We start from the raw sequence: 23,915 nt of genomic DNA on the forward strand, positions 1-23,915 counted from the left end.
TATTATGTTTTTGAACTTTTATTTTGTATTTTGCTTTATGTTTATAACCTTTTCTTTCTAAACTAAATAATCTCTCTATATATACTAAAATTATTTGTAATATACTAATATTTATGCATTTAAGAATATGATTTATTTATTTCATAGCAAAATTTTATATTTACTTCCACCATGGTTTTCGAACCGCAGTTGACCTAGACAGTTGGACCGTTCAGTCCAGGAACCGTCCAGGCAACCAGTTCTGTTTTACCCCAAACCCGGTCTTTGGCCAAAACCATTGAAAAAGTCAATCTATTGACCTGTTGAATAGTTTTTAGTCTTTTTTTTTTTTTGTTAGAATGGGCTATCCATTTGAATCAGACAATCAGACCATTAACCCGGAAACCGGTGGCCAGAACGGTTCCATACTTCCATTTCCAGGTCTTTTTAAAACGTTGCGTTTCACTCCCGATGTAACTGGATATTTTGTTAGTGGTGCATACTTTGAAAGATCCTATAAATCAAAAAGCTTGGATAAATATTGAATAACAATTCATCGACCTGCGTTGGCGGTCAAAAACCTTTTAACAGCGGTTACGATCACCATTATAAATTTTAATGGCAATTAGGACCACCGCCATATATACTCAAGTTGTTCCCCTTGTGCCATGTCGATACGATACTCCTTGTGTAAGGGTATAGTGTGTCGATATTTTGAACTTGCATCACATCATATAATATCTGGAATATTATCAATCCAAGTCGATCTCCAGTTCGCCAGTCTAGTTTGGTCCTCATATAATATGGCTTAGGCCTAAAGGATAATTAGAATTTAGAAATATAGATAATTCCGTAGTCCCCACAAGTAGCAGGTGCCAGGTACTGAAATGGATTTTTGGGGCGAAAAAGAATCATAGATCATTTTAGAATTTAGGCCCCAAGGGCCAACTCCAATTGAGGCTAGACAATCAGCTACCAACATTTTCACGGGCCTAGAAGCTAGAATCACCTAATGAACTAAAACTGCGAAGCTATTTTGTCAAAGCGTGATACTGACGCTATCATGGAACTGTCTTACTCCTACAATGCTTGGAATTATGCTAGGAAAGAGAGAAAAAGAAAAGGATAAAAAAGAAACACTGCTGCTCGTGCACGACAATAGTTTTGTGTACATCAGAAATATGCTTGCATAGTAGTTTCCCCCTAGAATTTTGGAAATAAGTACCCTCTTTATGGTTTCCCCCAAGACCTGAGCGTCTATCCAGAATATAGACAGCTTGACACGTACGGTATCAAATTATCAATTGCAAATCTTGGCCAATACCCACTTGAATCCGAACATCCAAACCGAAGCCAATTCTCTACCAAGGCATATGCAATCATCCTACTTGCACAAAAGAAAGAAATATAAATTCGAATTTTCCAAAGAGTTACATGACTGTTTCTGGGAGTTCTGTATTTTGTTTTAATCAAATGACTGACATACTAGAAGCTACAGTAACTACTTTACATGATTAAACTAGTCCACTGGTCCAGACTTAAAAAAAAAATTGATCTTCCGGACCACCTCTGCTGACATTGCTCCGACCCTCGCTCCATGGGTTCTGGATACAAAAGGGTCACCTGCATAAGAAATTATCTGACCCCAAGATTCCCCATACCTAGAAACATATATAAAGTTTACACCAGAGCAAGATTTACATAACTTGAGAGGAAGAAATGGGGTAGAGGATGTTGATTGGAGCATGAACAGGCCGTACCCATATTCATGAGTTTGTTGGCACAAGTAAAATTACCAAATTGAGAATGGGAGACTCACCATTGGCACCCCAAGAGCAGAGTAACATTTCCAAGAAGTTCAGAAATTTGTACTGGATAATTGCTCTTTTTTAGTGTACAAGTTGAGTTGAACTCTGGGGATTTGGTAGTACAAGATTATTGATCCCCCCAATGTAATAGTAACAATCTAAATTGGAGTTTATGATGCTTTCCTTTCTGAATTGCCATTCATCAAAATCCCATGATTTGCTGCTCTGGATGGAGGCCTACCAACTGCTTCCAGTAACCTACTGAATACTAATTTCACAGGGATGCAGGTAACTGTTGTTGGTCCAGTCTCATCTGGCTTGATCAATGCATCCAACTTACTCTTGCTAGTGAATTTTGGATTCACACCCTTGCCATTTGGTTTCTGCTCAGTTGCAATTGAAGATAGGGTTCTTGTCTTTTGGCTAGACAAGCTCACTTTCTTCAATAGCTTTTTCTGGAACTTCTTCTCAATTGTTGGAGGCCGGCGAATATGAGAGAAGCTCTTTTTGAGCAACTTTGACTTGTGATTTAAATGGCCCGTGTATGGTTTCTTGTAAATAGACTTGCTTTCAAGATCTAAATGTGGATGAATGTCAGCAGCTTCATCACCCTCCAATGCTGATGAAGGGTGAGGGCGTGGGACACGATGCATGGCTGTTCTTCTGGCTGTCCTCCACACTGGTGGAAGAGCTGTGCTTCCATCATTATCAAATGGTTCTTCACCAAAATCATCATTTGTAGAAAGAAGAATATCGGAAGATCCATTTTCTAATGCTTCAATTTGGATTGGATGCCCTATAATTGCTTTCCCATTCAATCTGCTCATCAGAGACACCAAAGGTACATGCTCTCCTTGATAGCTGGCCTGTGCTTGGACCTTCAAATCTACATCTACCAACACCGAGTCCATACTGTTGCCAACACGATGGCCAGCATATGCTGGATCATAGCAGTCACCTTGATCTTCCCAATACCCTCTTAAAGCTGACTGACATAACCCATTGCCCCCCCAAATTGTGTCTTCCTCTGAATCTGCAATGTCTGTGTTAATTCTGCCACATTTTTTGGAAGCTAATTTTGAAGTCAGTGGGTATCTTCTGTGGTCAAATCCAACCATCTGGGACCGCACAGAATCCTTCTCTGTCATGTCACCCTCATCATAGACATAATTTAACTCCTCTCTTCTATGATAAAGCCCCTGGCCTGACGTCCTCTGATTGAAATTTGTTCCCTTGCCTTCAAAGTATGTTTCATGAATGGATCCACTGGGACTCTTTCCATCCATAACCTCCATCTGCCTCTTGGTCAAGTTACGAATATTCCGTTTCCCTTTCAGTTGCCATTTGGAAACCCCCATGTCAGTGGCAACAGTTGCACCATGATCATGAGGTTGAATGTGAGGCATGAAACCATCAGGTGCCGATTCATCAAGCTCCTCACTGCTCATGCTTTCCTGATGTCCTTGAACATGATAACCACTAGTGGAAACATATCTACTAGAATTTTTAGGTTCTTCTGCTGTCAATGTCTGAGTACCATCTGAACAACCAAATAACAAAGGCAAGCATTGTGAAGATCTATACAACTAAAACATTGAAGAAAGACAAAATCAAGTAGTTTCGTTTAACGTATAATAGCATAGGAATATTTAGCTGTTAAAATTGTCATACTACAAAAGCAATACATATGAATGGAACATTGTCATAGAAAAGAATTTGTGAAAAATAAGCTGTTAACAGATGGAAGCAACCATATTTTTATGTTGTTTCATCTCCCCTTTTGCATAGGTAAAAAAGGGTACAAGACTTGTAACGAACAGTGACCATGCTACTCTTTCTTTGAAGTATGTCAAGTTTTCAAATAGTGACATTTCACACGCATTCACTTGAAAAACTATGCTAGAGATCCACTTATAAACTTCTGATAAAATGGTAGCGATCCATCCTGTTCTGCAGGGAAATATAAATTAGGCCATAGATGATAGGGATCATCATTCTAATTAACCAACCATAGGACGAATTTGCTTGGACCTTCATGAACACCCTCCTGGAACTGGAGCACATATTGCTTTTTTATGAGCCTGGAGAACAACATGCCATAATGGGGTGGGGTTGGGGGGCCCATTCAACTTGTATATAGGAAAGGTTAAATGCTCATTTTTTACAGAAATAAAATGTGTTAAAAACAAAAAGACTAAATGCATCGTAGGGAAGGACCAGCATCGCACTTCCCACAAAAGCAAAACTCTATGCCAAACTATAGATACTTTACCCAGAAAAGGCCACTCAGGAGCCAACTGAACAATTATACCTCATGACCCAAGGACCCTTCACAGACAAGAACCATGAGAACAACCAGAAGAAACAATTGAAATTATCATTTAGTGATTTATGATTATTTTAACACATCAGTGCAGATTTATTTATTTATGAAATGTATTATGTAACACAATTGTATAGTACACTAATTCATAGAAAAGATTTGCTGAGCCCCTTGGCTTAATTCCCCATTTTTGAAGATCAGAGAAGAAAATTTATTGAATAGAAAAGAAAAATACAATGTTTAGGTGACAAGGGGTCACCCCACCACATACAAAAGAATACCATCAAAGAAAACAGCAGAACTTGTCATCAGAATTAAAATTCAAAGTATACCAAAAATCAGCTGCGAAATTTTCTTTACTACGGCCTTCAAATTCTGGCATAAGTAAAACCCAGCCAACAATCCTTGAGCTTATCACAGACCCTAACTTTTCGTTGCTTCTCATTTTATCCTCAAATGTAAAGGTTTCCCTACCTTTTCCTTCAAACTAAACATGGCCTTATTTCTTTCCTTCTACACCTCCCAGAAAACAGAAAAGGGAACACAACTCCAGATAATTTTTGCTTTGGAGTTCCCATGCACTCTTGGTCAGCAGCAAAGAGAACTGATCCCCTTTTTTATCAATTTGGCTTAATCCCCCATGGACCGTACAACATCCCACTTCCTACCTTAGGAGGGTAGGACCAGAACAAATTAGCCCAATTTACACTGGTCAGAGAATCTGAAAATCGTTTGCTGAACATGTGAACAAGGACCATTCCAGCAGCTAAGGGTCTTTTTTCTATCAATAATAGCAAATTTTATTAAAACTATGAAGCTTTAATTACAAGATAGGGGGAGGTAAACTGTCTTAACTCCCCCACCAGCACAAAACAAAGGATACAAATTTAGAAATGAGCCCAAAAAAAGGAACCCCTATTCACCCCTTTCTTGGCTAGCCCATCAGCAAGCGAGTGAGCAGTTCTCTTTACCCAGCTGTATTTCACCTTTTTTTTTTTTTTGATCAATAACAGATTCATTCAATTCATTGAAATATCAAACTATTTACAGCAAGGAAGACAAAAACTCTTATCTTCTGAGTACAACTTAAACCCTCCAAAGAGAGAAACAAGGAAACAAAAGAAACAATTAAGTTACAGCTTAGCCCAAAACATTGCTTCCCTTTCTATCCCTTGTTTAGCTAATCCATCAGCCAAAGAGTTACACCTAATTTCCTCTTTTCATTTCTGTAATTCCATAAACCACAGTTGTCTTTAATCAGCCACCCTATCACCACCTCCGAGTCCCCTTCAATTATGAGTTTCCTGATTTCTGAACTCCTTCCATAACTGCCAAGATCTCAGCTCTAAGGGAATCCCCCAGAGAACAGGGCAGAAATGACCTCGTTCTCATCCCTAAAAACACCTCCAATCCCTGATTGTCCCAGGTTCCCCCTACAACTCCCATCAAAATTTAACTTTAAGAAGCCAGGAGGTGGGGGAGTCCAAGACACCCTTATTACTGGTTTGATCTAAGTGCAGTTTGCAATCTCACCCCACTTTCTCAGCATGTCTTCCACTACGTAGTCTATAAATAGCTCTAGTGATTTCAGCTACTGTACTGCCCTTATGTGGATCACAGCCTTTACATCTTCAGCCCCTCTCATTTTCTGAGAAGATCCAAGAATTTCTTTCTTCCCATAATGTCTAGCATACTGCAGCCCTCATACTTCTCCACATAGTCCTTCCCCTTTTCATGTACCACCTGAAGAAGGAAGGGGAAAAAAGGCTCTGCAAGTCTGATGGAGGGTTCCACCTACACCCAAAGAGAGAACAAGCCCACTCCCAAATTGACTTTGCAAATTGGCAAGACACAAGTAAGTGAAAACCAGTCTCCCCCTCCACTTTGCAAAGAACACACCAATGAGGTGACAAACAAGTATCGGGTCTCTTCTTTTGGAGAAAATCCCCAGTATTGAATCTTTCCAAATAGGCTTCCCAACAAAAACTACCAACCCTAGGAGGAATCAGTCTACACCAAACCTCACTAACCGGGAAAGGGGAGGTTGCAAGATTGGTGGACTGGCAAAGGACTTTGAAGAAGGAAGCACAAGAAAAAGAGCTCGTGGGGGTAGGGGTCCAAATTCTAGAGTCCACCATAGAAGGGTCCAAGAAAACATTATCAAGAAGTTCAAAGAGGTCCAAAATACAATCAAGGTCTGAGTCCCTCATAGCCCTCCTTAGACCCAAGTTCCACCCAAACCCCGAACTAGAAGAGGAAGGGGTGATGAATAAAGAAACGGGCTCATCTTTAAATTCGGATAGAGCATACAAAGAAGGAAATTGTTCCTTAAGAGGAACATTCCCCACCCAAATATGTTCCCAGAATTTTATGGCATTACTTGAATTCAAATCATACCTAAGATGAGGGGAGAAGACTGGAAGCAAATCATGAATTGCTTTCCAAGGTGAAGTGCTTGTGGTCCTTGCTCTGATTCCAGCATCCCATCCATCTTGCTCCAGCCCATGTATGCTTGCCACTATTCTAGCCCATAGCTTCTGCTGCTCCAGAGGGAACCTCCACAACCATTTCCCCATAAGGGCCGAATTCCTAATCCCAATGCTCCCAAGCCCCAAACCCCCATAGTTTTTACTTCTGGTCACTACCTTCCAACTAACCCTGTGGTCCCTCTTCTCCTCTCCCGACTCCCAAAGGAAATCTCTCATCAGCCTCTCCAACCTACTAGAAACCTTCCCTAGAATCTTAAACATTGAAAGAAAATAAATGGGTAAGTTTGCTAACATGGCCTTGATCAATGTAATCCTACCACCCAGAGAGAGATAATTCTTCTTCCAAGATACAAGTCTTTTTTCAAATCTTTCCACCACCGGATTCCAAGTTGGTCCATCAAATCTCTCTTTCTTTCTTCTATCCTCCCAAACTCCAAAATATTCCACTCCTTAATCTTTGTTTTCAGGAAGTGTAGTTTCTTATGAAATCTCATCCCCTCCCATTCCACCAAGGGGTTACACTCATTCCATCACTCCCTTACTCTACTGGTAAACCCGGGATGGAGTAACCACATGTTTTCAAATCTAAAGGGTGCGGGTCCTCCACTCCTCTCTTCCTTGCATAACACTATGGGCCAATGGTATGAGGTCACCCTAGGTAGAGCTCTAGATGTCAAGTTCTCGTAGTGTTTTTCCCAATCCACAAAAAACTGGAACCTATCCAACTTAGAGCATATGGGTCTATCTTGGAGATTTGACCAAGTAAATGTCTTATGGGCTAACGAAATCTCCTTAAGCTCAAAGGCATCCACAAACCTATTAAACTTCCTCATACTCGTTGTCACCCTGTGATTGGTCTTATTAGTTTCCTCTGGGTATCTGATCACATTGAAGTCTCCACACCCACACACCATGACCACTCCCATAGCCCTCTTATATCAGTCAATTCCTCCCAAAAATCCTTTCTCTCTCTGTACTCATTTGGCCCATAGACATTTGTAAGCACCCACACAAATCCATCCTCCTGTTGTTTGAACTTCATGGAAATTGAGTATCTTCTCGTCAGTTCCTCCAAACCTTCAACCACATCCCTCATCCACATTGTCACTATCCCCCCTGACGCACCCTAAGATGGGGCATCCACCCAACTGATCCCCTTGGCTTCCCGTACACTCCGGGCCCAGCTATTATTAAACTCCGTTCTCTTGGATTCTTGTAATAATACTATGTCTAGGTCAAACCTCTTTATTACCTCTCTTATTATTGCTCTTTTCCTCGCACTTCCTAACCCCCTCACATTCCAACTTAGTATCTTCATTCTCACTTCTTTCTTAATTCCCTTCTACCCTTCACCACCATTTTTCCCCTCTCCTTCTCCCCCCCCCCCTCGTTTTGCCCCAAACTTTCTGTCTCCTTCCACATCTCTTCTCAATCTTTCCACTTCACTCAATTTTCTCTTCTTTGCTCTTCCCTCCTTCCTCTTTTGCAGGCCATCTTTCAGCACATTCAAATCTTCTAATCTGCATCCCAACTTCCCCCACAAAATCTGTTATCAAATCCTCTTGCTTAGATTCCCCCCCCAGCCCTCCCTACACACTCCCCTTCAACCCTATCCTCCTCTCCTTCCCTCCTCTCCTTAGGTCCCTCCCCTCCTTTCTCCTCTCCATCCTTCCTTCCTATGATGTTACCTCCCACATCCTTTGTGCACTCCACAAATTCCTTCCTAACCTGGTCCTCCTTTCCTTCCCTCCCCTCCCCTGAGCCCTCCTCTCTTCTATCCTCTCGACCCTCTCTCCAAATTAAATTTCCTTCCACCTCATTAAATACTCTCTTAATAATCTCCCATGCTTTCTCATTTCTTAACCTCCCTTCCCGCTCCTCTTCACTAGTTTCCAATCCCCTTCCCAAAACCTTAGAAATCTCACCGCCTTGACTGGACATGGGTCGGGAGCAGAATCTGGAACACAGGACACAAAAGACACATTAGAAGCATAACCTAAATTCACTTGGTTACCTGGATTTGATAAAGGGGTTGGAATAAAATTGTTCCCGGCCTCCCTTTCTTGATCCAGAGGTTGGTAAAAATCTATCTCGTGAGTTGGTTGGGAAGACCATATGTCCTTTGGTCAACATGGCGATCTTTCCTCTGTACCCCTGATTCACCCCTGCTTTGTGTGTTCCTACTTTGCTTCGGGTTTTCCTGATATCCCCTTTCTTGTGTTGCTTGCCAAATATGAAGTCTTGAGAATGGGTTTTTTCGTGTACTGACTTCATTCTCATCTAACTTGTAGAGTCCCAAGCTTCTTTCTTCCTCTAGTCGACCTTCCTGGACTCCCATTAACTCACTCTGAAACAACCTTGCAATGTTCCATCCTCCCATGTCATCTGCAGTATAGTCGCCTTTGTCATTCACGCTGCAAATGTTGGTACCATCATCTGAATCTTCTCCTTCATCTACACTACACGTTACCCAACCTTGGTCCGCCGCCTCCCCTTCGTCTCTCTCCCTTGTGTTACTTGGGTTTGGCTTCTCTGAGAAGCGTCACCCTGGGCTCCGTTCCTCATTGGTGCGACGTGGAACCCACTGGAGGTCCCTTTGCTTGTTCGTTCGCCATTGCTACAAACTGTTCTCAACGCCCCTGACCATTGGGGACGATGATAGGCCCAAACTCCTGTCTATCGTCCGTCCAAAGCCCTTCTCCTTAGCCTGATCCACGTGACCATTTAAGTTGTCACGTGGGTCACATAAAAATAATTTTGGTTTGTTGTGTGGTTCGCCCGACCCCCCTATCAACTCGACCGGCTCAGACCAAGCTAAACTGCACCCTGAGCCACTCCCTTTCTTCGCCATGTCAGCAAAGGATAAAGAGCTCGCCTTATCTTTAAGCCTTTCAAAAAAATTTGAATTAATTACTTTAATTGGCTGACTTATCGATTGAGTTACCCCAGCCGTCCCATTAAACCTTTCCTTAAATTCCACCTGCGCCCCTTTTTGACCGCCCTCCACGTGTCCACCATCCTTCCAACTCATCGTCTTCAACCTTGAATCCTCTTCCCCACCACACCTGTTCGACTTCTGAAGCTACCCACACCTTATACCAGACTGCATCCGAGTAAACCTCGAAGCACCTAGGCATGTTTTCGTGTTTAACACCAGCCACCTGAACCTCGACGGCAGCCAAACTACGTCTATCAGCTCCCACCAAGACTCCTCCTAAGCTCTGTGCTATATGTTCAAGAACAGAGTCCCGCCTAGGTGGAAGGGGAGACCTACAAGCTTCAGTCGAACGCAACCATCTTGCAGTGCAACTTCATTACAGCTGGGACTCCAATTCTGGACCTGTATCAGGCCTCTGTCCACCTCCACAGCTTTGAAGCTTAGTTCCTGGTCAACTACATCCAGAACGGCTTTTGAATCTGTAAATGGAACCAGCAGGGCTTCATTTCCAAAACCAATCTCTCTGGCTACTGCATTCAACACTTTCTTCCAATCTGTCACTTCTTTATCGGCCTTCAGAACCATTCTTCTCCTCCATACATCTGTCACTGCTCCCACCAGGATTCTCTGATGCACAGAAAAGCAAGCCACCATCACACCCTCGTTCAAGGTATTTTGAGCTTCTGTACTCCCAGTAGTTCTAATCGATGTTGTCTCCTCCTGGTCCTTGGAATTTTGACCAATTTCCTCCACTCCTATCCTTTTTCTTTCTGAAGCTACAAGGAAGGACTGCAGCACCTTCCCGATAGTCCTCCACGCTTTCTGCATTCTCCCTTCCGACACACAGAGCATTTGTTTTCCAGCTCTTCCAAAGAACTCCTCCACCATGAATGAACCACCCCTTCCAATTTCTTTTCAGTTCAATTGCATCTTTCTTGCCTGGAACTGACATTGAGTTCTTCCAGCCATTCACCTTGCCAGAGTTGATAGCCCCATCTATAAAACCTTTCATTCATACAATGACATCCTTTGGTACCAATATTGTCGCCCTGCTGTTCTCTCTAATTTTCAATGCTTCCTTACCTTTGATCCGATCCTCCTCAAACTTGAAGGTCTTAGCTTCGATCAACACCTCAGACCTCCATCTTCCTACGGTTCTGAATCCCCTCTCCCCCTGCATCCTTGGACTCTAAAGCTTTCTATTCGTCATCTTGACCATTCTCATGTGGACCTCCATTCTGTTGGGTGTCTAACATGTTTGGTGTTCTCAAGAACAGGAAGATTTACAAAAGAAGGGATAGGAGAAGAGGAATTATCAAAAAAAGGGAGAGGAGAAGAGGGAGAAAGTAGAAGGGTTGAGTCTAAGAGGGAAGCAAAAGCAAGTCTGTATGAGGAGATAGTTAGCTGGAATTGCAAGGGTTGGGTAGTGTGAGAAAGAGAGGTTATCCAGCTGTATTTCACCTCAATGTCCCAAGTCAGCCACTTAATTTTTTTCTTTTCATTGATAAGGGTCTTGCTTCCCTAATTTGTGATGTTTATTCATGAACTTGCTAGCCACTGATGACCAAGTGCAAAGAGTGAAAGAAATAAAATATAAAATAGTAATTAACAAATAAACGGTTGAAGAATGATCTGCACCATCAAATTGAAGATCTAATGCAACTAAGAGATAGATATGAACTCTTGTAATAAAATAATTCTGCCAGCTGCTTGTTTCAGTTAAGGTTGTGTCCGTGGCATTGGATCATGTGGAGCTTTTTGTTATCACTGCTGTTCATAATAAAATAACCTTCTTGAATAAGAATTAATCAATAAGAAGGATGAGGAACCATTCTCCCAGTAAATCCCCACAAGATGTTCAATCCAATTATTGTCTGTTCTTTTTATCAACAGAAACTTTTTTCTACCAAATTAACTCCTTCCAATGTTGTATGGATCATCAAGCAAACAAATTAAACACTTAAAAGTATCAATCTAATTTTAAAACACAGTAAAGATAAAGTTCCCCTGACTGAAAGCTCATACAACAACCCTCGGAGACATTCATCAAAAATAAAATAAAATAAAGTTTCCCTACTTCCTCCAGGGTGTCTTGACCAGTCTGGTTACCATATCCAATGGCATTTAGTTAAATCTCTTTTGATAACAAGAAAAAAGAGATGCAACATCTTAGGAATCCAAGAACCAATAACAATGGCTGGTGCCTGTGCCCATGTGGAATTTGTGTCTCCAATGGTGGGCCAATAAAGATTCACAAGGTGCCCTCATCCACATTGAGGAAGACTCCTCCAGTACCAGCTAGAGTAAAGTTGCCAAGAGAAAATAGGTTAAACTATGAATTAACATACACCATTACCTAAAGCAAAAGCAAAATCCTGGGCAGAAATGCCTAGATGTTTTTTTTATGAATACCTAGATGTTTATTTATTTATTTTGGACAAAGATAATATATGATTCATATAACATGTGGAAAAATGACTACAAAAAGGTTAGCACCCATATACACCAAATCTCCATACACTGGGGATGTATAACCATAATGTATATCAGGAATTACAACTTAAAAAGAGGTTCCCAAACTCAAAAATTAAAAACAATAATTTATATGGTATTTCTTTGAAGGCTTTATGAATCAACGGGCAAGATAAAGTATATAGACTACCTTTTTCAGTATAACCTCTTCTGTGCACATCTCATTTTCAAATATACAGGCATCCTCGTACTCCAAAATTTCTGGTGATCTTCACCCCACGATAGACTAGACACCTACCAGTGAATAAACAGTTTTTCCGCTGTCTCCATTACTGCTTTACAGATGATAATACCGCAAAGAATCCAAAATCCCACTTATTTGGTTCAGTATGATCAAATTTTCATTTTCAAATATACAGGCATCCCTGTACTCCAAAAGTTCTGGTGAACTTCACCCCACGATAGACTAGACACCTAGCAGTGAATAAACAGTTTTTCTGCTGTCTCCATTACTGCTTTACAGATGACAATACCGCAAAGAATCCAAAATCCCACTTATTTGGTTCAGTATGATCAATTTTCTTGGAAAAAGTTTTAGAGGTAAAGTATAAGGAACTGCCCCATACCCAAAATTCTGCTATCACCCTGCATTGTGCAAGGCTTCTACCCTTCAAAAATAGTTCACTCCATATCGCCAACAATGACGAATGTGAATAAGACGTTTCAATATGGTTAACCTTTAAATCAAACCCAACTGATATCCATGGCTACTAACGTCCACCTACTCCCTGGTTCTGTCCAAAATGTCAAAGCTTCCCCAGTTTGCACTTTGCAGTGAAGGAGACAAAAAATATATCCTATATCCTGCATACACATGGTACAAACGTGGGAGGAAGGGAATGCAGTTCTCAAGGACAATTGTATGCCTTTTTTGAGAGGACAAATGTATTTCTTGATTTTTACATAATCTCTAAGAAAAATACAACTCCCTCCCTAACCTCCACACACATGCACATACACATAAAATGGGAAAGTACTAGATGATGGCAATGGGATATGAATGATAGACTGGAAAGAAGAATTTGGTGGAAAGTACCAAAATGGTACACAAAATATACACTGATAAAGATCCAAACAGGAGATACAGACCTCTATGAAGGAATCAAAGAGAGTGGCTATTTCCTCAATCCATAGCCCTCTAAAGGTTCTAAACTTCTAATCAAGTTATGATCCCAAGATAAACTTTGGTCTCCCATGGAAAAAATGTCACCATAAACCACAGCCTCTTTAAAAATGTGGGAAAGTATCAGAATAGCAGACAAAGAATTATTGTCCCACAAAAGGTAGGTCCAAAATTTTATGAAGTAACAAATGACTATAAACAGGAAGATTGTTATTGTGTGCATGAGGAATTATAGAAGGGCCCCTGGATTTTGCAGCAATCCACTAGAGAGGCTACAGCTTTGGTGACCTGGGTGAAGACCTTGTTTAGATGGATCCCAAAAGTCAGAAATATGATGACAGACAGTTACCCAGTGGTTAGGCTCAAAGGATTAGGTGGTATCACCATTATTTGCATTGCTCTTGTTTTGAGTGGTATTTCTCTATGACAACACTTAGCTTCTTTGATGGTCAGGAATATATAACTCTGTTGTAATTTTCTTCTTATTTCATTCATGCATTCTTTTGGTCCCCTGAACAATCAGAAAAAGAAAGAATTACTTGGACATTGAATGATGGAATGGTAGATCCCACTTCTTTTTCTTCATACCGTTACATTTAAGTGAGAGTCTCATTTCTCCCATATCTATAAGTTTCTCAGTTTCATGTCTCTTGACTCCTAGAAGAATGGTATATTGTAACAGGATTTACTAGAAACTTCGAAAGCATCAAAAAGGTAACTTTCTTCAAAAACTAAAAGTAAAAGCATTGTATCAGCATACAAGACTTAGATGCTCATATCCATATGTATTCTAGATTTTGAGATTTGGATAGCTGCATGTAAGCTTCCTATGTAAACGTCCATCCACATCCATATTCCATACATCCTGTGTCCTGTTCATATTGCCTGTCTAACTTTCCAAGTTTGTTGAGAACAATACTACAAGGTATTGTTCAGGGCTCTGCTAGAACCCCAGGTCATCTGGAAAGTAAAAAAAGAAGAAAAATGGTATTCTGCCAAAAGTAATAAGAGGGAGAATCACCTTAATAAGAGATACTTTGGCTAATTTACCTATTTACTTTCTGTCTGTTTTTAGGATACTAGCTAGGAAAGCTAGGAAGCTGGAGAAGTTGATGAGAGACTTCCTGTGGGAGCCAGGACAAGAAAAAATGATCATTTGGTTAAATGGGAAATTGTTTGCAGAAGTAAAGAAGAGAGGGGTTTGGAACTTGAGAGGGTGATTGAAAAAAATCAAGCGCTGTTAGAGAAATGGTTGTGGCGATGGCCATTGGAAAGTGAGAGGCTGTGGCATGAAGTGGTGGGAAGCATTCATGGGAGTTCAGAGAATGGATAGGATGGCTGGTGTATCAAGGCAGGCTAATCTGGCAACACCTTGGAAGGCCATTCACAACACCCTTCCTCAATTTCTCAATTTTATCAGGTATGAAGTTTGTTTTGGCAATGTTGTTCACTTTTGGGAGGATATTTGGGTAGGAGACACCCCTTTAAAGGACATTTTCCCTTTGTTATTTTTTGTTTCTTTGTATAAGAGGTGGTCTCAAAATTTGTCTCAACATTGGGAATACCCTTGGCTCCTAATTGGGATTTTGGGTTTCATAGGGGACTAAGGGATGATGAAATTGAATCTCTCTCTGACTTGCTATGTTGCTTTAATCAGGTTTGCTTGGATCCCTCCAAGCCAGATAAAAGGGTGTGTGCTCCTAGACCCAAAGGAACCTTTACTTGTGCTTCTTAAGTTCTTATTTGTCCATCTCTCAGCCTTCTACTCAACAACCCTTTCCGTCAAAGGAAATTTGGTATAGGCCAGTTCCCCCAAAGATTATGGCATTTTGTTGGGAAGTATTCTATGGGAAAGTAAACACTCTAGATAACCTACAAAAGAGAAGACATTTCCTCTGTATTTCTCCCAATTGGTGTATCCTCTACAGAGCTCATGGGGAGAATTGTTACCATCTACTAATACCTTGTCCTTTTTTCTGCAGACCTTTGGGCTTGGCTACTTTCGTTGTTTGGGTGTAGTTGGAGCCTACCAGCAAAAGTTCAAATGATCTTTAACCATTCTACTTTCTCTTGGCCTACAAAAAGAGGTAGACTTATGTGGAGATGTGCTCGTGCTACCCTGATTTGGACTCTTTGCGAAGAAAGGAATGCTAGAATTTTTCAAGATAAGGAAAGGAGTAGTTGGGAATTGAAAGACTATGTGTTGCATAGGGCAATACTTTGGCTGAAGATTTTGGAAATCTTTCATCAATTCTCTTTTAATGACCTTTGGAGAAATTGGTTAGCAATAGCAAGGTGTTCACCCTTAAAGGACAAGTTAATTACAAGATGGTCTCCTCCATCTGAAGTCTCACTAAAGTTGAACTTTGATGGGAGTAGCATGGGTAATCTAGGATTATGAAATGGGGGGTGTTTGAGAAATGAGAATGGAGAGATTGTGTTGCTCTACTCGGGTCCTTTAGGAGTTGGAGACTCTATCAGGGCAGAGCTATTAGCTGTTGTACAAGGGGTGCAATTTGCAAACCAGTTGGGGGTACAGCATCTAATAAATAATAATTGAAGGGAATTCCAAGGTGGTGGTGGGCTGGTTGAAAAATCCTGAAGATGCTATATGGTGCTACAAGAACGGCATAAAGAAATTCAGTTGGTTGACAAGGAATATGTTGGTCTCTTTACGGTGGGTGCGGAGATCAACAAATACTTTGTCCGATGTGTTAGCCAAGCAAGGGGTAAATAGGGAAGAATTGTTTTGGGGTCAGCTGTGATTCCTGAATTTCTTTACTAGTTTACTTGTAAGATTCAAGGAGAGGCTGCAGCTCGTGCCTCTCCCTGGGATGTTGTATGAATTCACAACTCAAAATCAGTTTTTGAATTAATAAAATTTACTATTACTCATCAAAAAAGAAATTCTCCATCACAGTTGTCAAGGCGACAAGGAGCCCTTTGAGGCTCGCCTCGCCCAATCGCCTAACAGTTTTCTACTTCCTACTATAAAATACTTTTTATTCATTCTTTTTTGAGATTATAATTATAAAATAGACACTATTAAACTAAATAATTAGTTTGTGTTTATATACTAATTTCTTTTTATTATTTTCTTATTTATTAGGGTTTAATCAACACAAACATTGCTAAATGCTGTATTGAACCCTCAAAGACTAAAAAACCTGAACCAATAAGTAAGGAAGAACTAAAAATTTTATCTAATCAGCACATTTTCCTCTTCCATATATTCTTCTTCTTCTTCTACTACTACTACCAATACTTTTTATTTTCTTCTTTTCCTATAACAAAAATAAGGGTTCAGCCCCTATATTTTTTGAATTTTATTTTCCTTCTTCCTTTTCTTCTCATGGATATGTTGATTTTCTATACTTTAATATGAAATTTATACTTTTCTTATGAAAACCATGAATAGTTATTAAAGAAATATGGTTATGGTACCTAGGGAACTACCCTAGGATCTATTTTTTAACATAAAAAAATCCATCGCCTGGGCGACTAGGCGCCCCCCAGTCGCCCTGCCTCGCCTTGGCGCTTTGAAAACTATGTTCTCCATGTGCAACCATGCAGTCATGAGTAATACAAAAAAAACAAAAGGGCAACCAATAAAAAAAGTTCTAGCTCATACTTCTGGAGCATCAATATTACACTGTTTTTGTCATAGTTCTTCCAGATCATTGATGCATACAGTAAGTGAAAAACTTTTCAGTTAGCTTTTTCACAGGCCAATGGAATATATTTCTAGGGATAGGTTTGACATGAATTCAAGTCTTCCATGCAGTATTTTGCAAGGAAAGTAAAATGAAATCACAGGCCATCTTGAATGATTTCACTAAAAAGAACACATTGGAAAGATCAAACAGCTTCCAATGTGAACATCTGATAGATATCTATCTTGTATATGTTCTTAGAAAAACATCACTCACAGATAGAAAAAAAAAAATCAAACCTGAAAGAACAGTCATCTCATCATCCATGTCCGGATCCAGATAATCCCTCTCAGAATCAGAATCATCATCATCCATCGATCCTGAGGAATTGTTTTCTTCTGTCAAGGAACTAGGATGTATTTGGCAGTCCATCTCATATTGGGTTGGTGATATCTGCATCTGGTCTTGAGTAAAATCTGTATCATCAAAACAATCACTTGAATCAGACAGAAAAAAAACACACCTGCTACTCCTTGCCCAGTAAATAACTCCCATCTGTCCTTTTTGTCTTTGTATAGATGAAGTGCCAGTATTACCTTCAGTTTGTAAAGAGTGAGGCACTTGTAATTTTGCACTACTCTGTAATACTTGAACAAGAGGCCGGCGTCTATCCCGTCTCTTCACAATGGATTCTTCAGTCAGGCCTCCCTGGGACCTTTTCCTTTTGATGGCCAAAGAATTTTTAATGCTACCAGCATGATTAACACCTCCCACACCACGACCACTACTGGAAAGAACATGATCTTGATTATCAACTGAAGCAATTCTACGAGAACTTTCAGAACCAGAAAGCTGCTTTCTCTTTGCGGGGGCAATCCTGAGCCCAAAGTCCTGTAAGCCTCTCATGCGAGGGATGGCTTCAGAATTATCTTCTTCCCAGTTTGGTTGTTTCCCTTGCCTGACTTTTTGCAAATATAAAGGATTGCCTATGTTCTCATCCTGTGATTTAGGATTACCCAATTTGCCACGATCTCTTCCCAAATTTTCTGAAGATGCACCTAACTCTTTTTTTGGAGCACCAGAAGTTTTTCCACTCGTAGAAGCAATGCCTAACTTCAGCTGTCGCTTCTCTAGCAACCGTTTCTCAAGTTCAAGGGCATGAAGGATGGCATCTTCTCGGCGAGCATATTTCTCCCTTTTCTTGATAGGAACACCCTGTGAGGATTCAGCCCTCTCAATACAATCATCAAATTCCCCACAGCGAAAAGCCTTTACACGCTTGGATTTTTCTAAATTGTACCAATCTCTGGAAAGCAGAAGCCAATAATCAAGCTATGATTGCAGCACCAAATGAAACTACCAAAATTACATGTTAACCAAAAAAATAACAAATAGTGAATAAAACTTAAGTGAAAGCATAACTTAACAGATGAAAATATCAAAACATTTCTATCAAATTCTTGAGAACAATAGTGTAGTGTAGAATGATAGTGAAGGAACTAGAAAATCTAGGGGCAGACTAAAAAGGACATGGGTTGAAGTAGTGAGAAATGATCTAGTGGCTCATAATTTAACAATAGATATGGAACTGAACAGAACAGAATTAATGTAGCTCACCCCATATAGTTGGGATAAAGAACAGAATTAATGATGACGATGACTATGGTGCAGAAAAAATACAAAGGAACATTATCAATCAAACATGAAATACCTTTGGAGCCTAAAGTATTTCAACTGATGATATGCACCTAAAGGCTGATGACAAAAAAATAATAATAATAATCTACAAGTTAGCAGTTTTCCTTAAGCATCTCTAGACAACATTAATTTCAACAAGCATACTTGGTAAGTTGGTTTCTCAATGACATGGTATGTGATACTACTGTTTATTCTAGTTCTTGCACTATACTACTGTTTCCATTTAGTATGGCAGTTGATATTGCATGCTTTTCGCCTTTTCCATAGAATGGGCAAACCATATAGACATCTTTCCTGGTTCAAGCTGGATAACAACAGAGTCAATATTTCCTGTTTATAGTTTGAAGATGATATGATGTTTTCTTAAACAAAAGAAAGAAGCTCTTTGTAGCTTCAAGGGCACCATCAGGTGCTTTGAATTAATGTTGAGCTGAGTGATGTTTTGGGATGCCTCGGAAACATTTGGCATGGTGTGGAGGATACCCATCAAATATCAAAGGATTGCTTCGGAAGAAATCCTAAAAGATAATTTATTTTAATATCAGGATTTTTTAATATTGGGGATGGATATTGGTTACCATCTTGGAAAAAATTTGTATCTCTTAAGGCAGTAAGCTCAGAGTCATCAAAGCAACCCTCTCTAACTTTCTTGTTTACTATTTCTATGGTTGGTGCTCCTCCAAATAAGAAAAAAAAAATTACAAAGAGAATTTCTTTGAGGGGGAATGCAAGAAGAGACCACAAGACATGTGCAAACCAACTAAGGAGAGGAAGACAGATTGTCCATGAAAAAAAAAATGAATTGTTGACAATGGACACTATTACATCAAGGGAGTATTCAAACAACATATGCTTTGGAATTGACAGTCCCTGATCCCCATCCACACTTTGTTGGAACATTTCAAGAAAATCATGTAATTCAAAGTGATGGATCATTTACAGCAAATAATAATAATAATAAAGGTGATGGATCATGGATGCAAGGGCATTGACAGAGTTTATTGATTGTTTCCATTGCTTTCATTCATTATTTCCAATGAATGTTAAGACTAGATTCTTTTAATTTCCTCTTTTGCTGAGAAGCATTAATCTCACGTCTTCCTTGACCACTCTTATCCTGGAAAAAACTTTAAATTTTAAAAGAAGAAAAAAAAAAGAAAAACAAAACTTTTCCAAATGTTGGAGATTGAAGCAAACCTTTAATTGATCATATAATATAAAACAATAAAGAGATGAAAGTTGCATGGACACAGACATGGAAGTTGGATCCAATGTGTGTCCAAGATCCAGACTCAGCAAGATGAAAAACATGGACTTAACAAATACATCCATGGAAAAGTATAGACTACAAAAATAATTCTTTTTTTTGAACTCTAGCATTATATACATGCAAAAAGTGGTTTGAAATATTGCCCTCACTAACATGTAAAGTTTTATATAAAAAATAGCTTTCACTTTGCAGATTATCTGTTCATTATGTCCAATAAGCCAGGAGATAAAAAGGATAATCCATGCAATGTTGGGCTCATTTCCAATATGGACACATTATCATTTATCAAAAAGAAATATGGACACATTATCCATTAAGGGAGTCCATGCAACACCGGTTAAGTGGTAAACCAACCTCAACCCAATCCTATCAGGCAGGCCAAGTTCAGGTTGGTCTCAGTCAAGTTTTGGGTCAAGTTCAGGTTGGTCTCAATCAAGTTTTGGGTCAGGTTCAGGTTGGTCTCAGTCAAGTTTTGGGTCAGGTTCAGGTTGGTCTCAGTCAAGTTTTGGATCAGGTTCAGGTTGAGCATGGCCTGCACTGAACCCAACAACTGAAGAACAGACATGGTGACATTGAAAACAAATTGCAAATATGGTTTCCATAAGAATAGAGGTCTGTTCACATGATAGAGAAGATTGGTTTGGTAATCCTATTCCAACTAGTCAGGTCAGGTCAAGCTCAGGTTAGAGTGACTTCAGATCAGATTGGCTTTAAACCTGACCCAAGCCAAAACCAGCCTCTTAGCCTCCCTGGTATTCATGTACATAATTTTTTCTTTTTTGTTGGAAAAGCATAATTTGCATCATATTCATAAACATAAGACCATATACAAATATTACAACATTAACCCATGAACAACTAGTTGCTATACACTGGGAATACAAAACTATCAAAGATGAGATAACAATGTATCATTTAATGCATGCATAAGAGGAACATGAATTATGATGAGCTCCTCTCAACTCTTAAAGATTGAAAGCCATGAACATGTCCTGCTGATCTTCCATAGAATAATTTTACTCTGATAAAATCATTGTTAAAAAATGTAGCAGTTTATTTCTTACAGAAGTAAAGAAAAAAATGGCAAAAAGGGAAATGGACAATAAAATTATTCACCGCACTTAGTCCTTTTAACTGGTAATATCAGAATATCTCAACTATGGAAAAGGGGAAGCACCACCACATTTCCAGCATATCAAAGAGGCAGGCCCATAAGAAAAACCCAAATTTACAATAGGAAACAGTGATCAGGTGGCTCCAACACCAATGCAATAGGACAAGATCTCCATTGGACATATTTTTTTATCCATCATTAATTAAGCCATTTTCAAGTGGGTCTGTCCATACTCCATACCAATAAGCATTTTTTCAAGTGGGTCTGTCCATATCAAAAAGGATATTGTATAAGGTAAAGGTGCCTCCTAAATCTAATTTCTAGACAATGATCCTGGACTTGAATCTCTGACACACCAGAGAGAGAGAGACCACCCTGACAGATCCCACTTACATTTTCATGAATCAGTTGTTTTGGATCAAGGGTATAAACATGAAAGAATTACAGCAAGGAAACAAATGACTGAATTTCCCAATCTTTTACATTTCTTCTAAACCAAGGGGTTCAACATGTGACTTGATTTCCAGATATATAACAGCCCCAATTACATGCATGCATGAAACGGAAGCATTTGCAAGCATGAGCAGGGTAGTCAAAGCATCAACTATCGAGGCATTTTAGTCCCCCCCCCCTCCCACTATTTGACTTGGTAGGTAGAACTCTACGACAATTTCCAATTGAAACAAATTTTCAACTAGGAACATTGGGGTGGATCAATGTTTGAAAAGCAAGCATGACTACTAAAGCACAAGGAGTACTGTAGAGTTTGAGAGGTAAGGCAGAAGAAAAGCAGTACACCCATACAAGGTGAGGCACCAATTTTGAAAAAGAAAACAAAATAAAAACTGATATACATATGCAAATATAAATTATGAAAAATAAAATATTTCAAAAAAAAAACATATTAGCTCAGTAACTCAATTGGTTAGAGTATTGTGTTATTAACAAGAAGGTTATCGCCTTCCACATTCAAGTTCTATATAGGCCAGACTGTTTATACACTCTCCATGTTTATGCAATATAAATAAGGAAACTTTGAATAAAAACGTTGAGAACCATATGCCTGATTCATCAAGACATGACTTTCAAAAAGGGGAGCAGCTCTTGCCCAAAGAACACAGAACAGTAGTTGAAGTGCACTGAATTTTTTCCTGAAGAATAAAGTGCAGGCAAGCCTGACAAAAAAACAATATTGGGTTTACTTTCTAGTTTCTTCTTATCTGAATCAAATCATATATCCCATTAAGATTTAACTTAGCATCACTTTACATTCACAAAATAACATGGAGAAATATGTAATATTTTTAAATTAACAAATAAAATTTTGGCACCTTAAATCCTAAACAACGCAGTAAAAGAACCACAACCAAAACCAGTTGGAACTTAATAAAAAAAAAAAATGCTCCGTTGGGGATAGGTCCAATAACACATTCCCAATCAACTTAAAATATATGATCAAGCACCAGGTTAGCTCTCTCAAAATAAGTGGCCAACTAAAACTACTTAAGAATCATTAGATTTATTTTAATTATAATTTAGCAAAGTGAAGTAATCAACATGCAAATAACAGGAAAAGTGGAAAACGGTTTAAAAGAACAAAAATTACACGGGGAAAAAAGGGGAAACAGACTTACACACTGGCGTCTTCCCTTCCGAGAAGCTTGACCGGCGTTCCTGATCTGGGAGACATCAGATGAGAAGCCGATAGTTCATTCGGGCCGAGTATTCTCCCTGGCCACCAAGACCCGTTCCTCCGGCGAACCCAAACTATAGTCCCAGCGCTACAATCAACCCCACCCGATCCTTCAGAAATCCCCATCTCACTTTCTCTATCACTCCCTCTCCTCTCCAAAAAAAATAATAAAAACAAAAGAAAAAACCCTATTAGAATAGGAACAGATGGCTACTCCGTTAATGACGATTGACTCAGTAGACGATCATATCACCGGCCTGGTCAACCCCCTGCAAAGGAGAGCACGAAATCGTAATGTCGGCAGGAGATCGGAAAACCGCCATTGTTGGTGGATCCTGCTAGTCTGGAGTCCCCTAGGGTTTCCATTCAAATCTGATAAAAATCCTCCATCTCTAGGGTTTCTTAGATGTTTCATTGATGGTCCCTCTCTGTCGACGTTTCTCGATTTGCAGACATATGGATCGAAAAGGGCATTCTCTCCATGCCTAATTTGAATGAACAGTTTGATCCGCCCCCTCTCTCCTCTTTCTCTCTCTCTCTCTCTCCCTCCTTTTTTTCGTTTTTTCCGACACGAGACGAGAATTACAGAGTTTTCTCTCTCCTCTTTCTCTCTCTAGCTAAATAACCAACGAGGATTTGAGTTGGATTTTCAACTCACGATTTTCTCGCGAGATGATGAAATTGTCGCTATGACTAGTGGACGATGTGTTGTGTTAGCTGAAAGCCTGCAAGTCTCTCTCTGATCAGCCGTTGCACAGTAGTCCCAAGCGAAGCAGCGCTCAAATTTTCCAGACTCCTCTCCGCTTCTTCGCTTCAAATCAGCAAGCGACTCATGCCGTTATGCGAATGAACCAAGGTTACTTTCGTCGTTTTACGAAGGTACGTTAATGAACCCACGCCATGTTAATTGACTTGATTGCCCCTTAATCGACGTGCATGCTGTACGTTGATTGACGAGAGGTTGGACGCTTAATTAATGTGGGCCCTATCACAACAGAATAAGGAAGGAGCAATGTTATAGTATTTCACAGAACTAAACTATTGCGCAACTAGAGCTCTCAAGTCTCAACCATCGGATCTCCATGATATCCAGTGGGCCGGGATGGACTTTGGGCCTCCATTTATATGGATTTGTTGCGGATCTGTTTGGCTTGGTGACCTTTAATGTGACGGTGAGACAGTGGGAGTGGTCCAGTGGATTATTTCTCAAAGATGCCGCAGTTGATTAGTGCTAAGGAGCTATCGACATGGGCCGAGCTCGGACAACTTGTCAAAATTTGAATAGATCCGAGCCT

The 23,915-nt window shown here is 39.8% G+C and overlaps 1 protein-coding gene across 1 annotated transcript; it reads right to left on the bottom strand.

The window, feature by feature from the left end:
- Positions 1-1,367: 1,367 nt before the first annotated feature.
- Positions 1,368-23,469, bottom strand: LOC148879519 (uncharacterized protein At1g51745-like). Its single transcript, XM_088961072.1, has 4 exons — positions 22,562-23,469; positions 17,442-18,151; positions 17,145-17,321; positions 1,368-3,327 (listed from the first exon to the last, which is right to left on the bottom strand). Exons 1-4 carry the CDS (start codon positions 22,744-22,746, stop codon positions 1,958-1,960), a joined length of 2,442 nt encoding a protein of 813 aa, XP_088817198.1. The 5' UTR covers positions 22,747-23,469; the 3' UTR covers positions 1,368-1,957.
- Positions 23,470-23,915: the final 446 nt, after the last annotated feature.

The sequence above is a fragment of the Nelumbo lutea genome, chromosome 1 (genome assembly GCF_056320005.1).
Source record: "Nelumbo lutea isolate HS-2025 chromosome 1, American lotus-T2T, whole genome shotgun sequence".
Classification (NCBI taxonomy): domain Eukaryota; kingdom Viridiplantae; phylum Streptophyta; class Magnoliopsida; order Proteales; family Nelumbonaceae; genus Nelumbo; species Nelumbo lutea.

Coding starts and splice junctions, on each gene's coding strand:
- LOC148879519 (XM_088961072.1), bottom strand. CDS start 22,746: ATGGGGATTTCTGAAGGATCGGGTGGGGTTGATTGTAGCGCTGGGACT. Junction 17,322..17,441: donor TCACTCTTTACAAACTGAAG/GTAATACTGGCA, acceptor TTGATGATACAG/ATTTTACTCAAGACCAGATG. Junction 3,328..17,144: donor TGAGATGACTGTTCTTTCAG/GTTTGATTTTTT, acceptor TTGGTTGTTCAG/ATGGTACTCAGACATTGACA.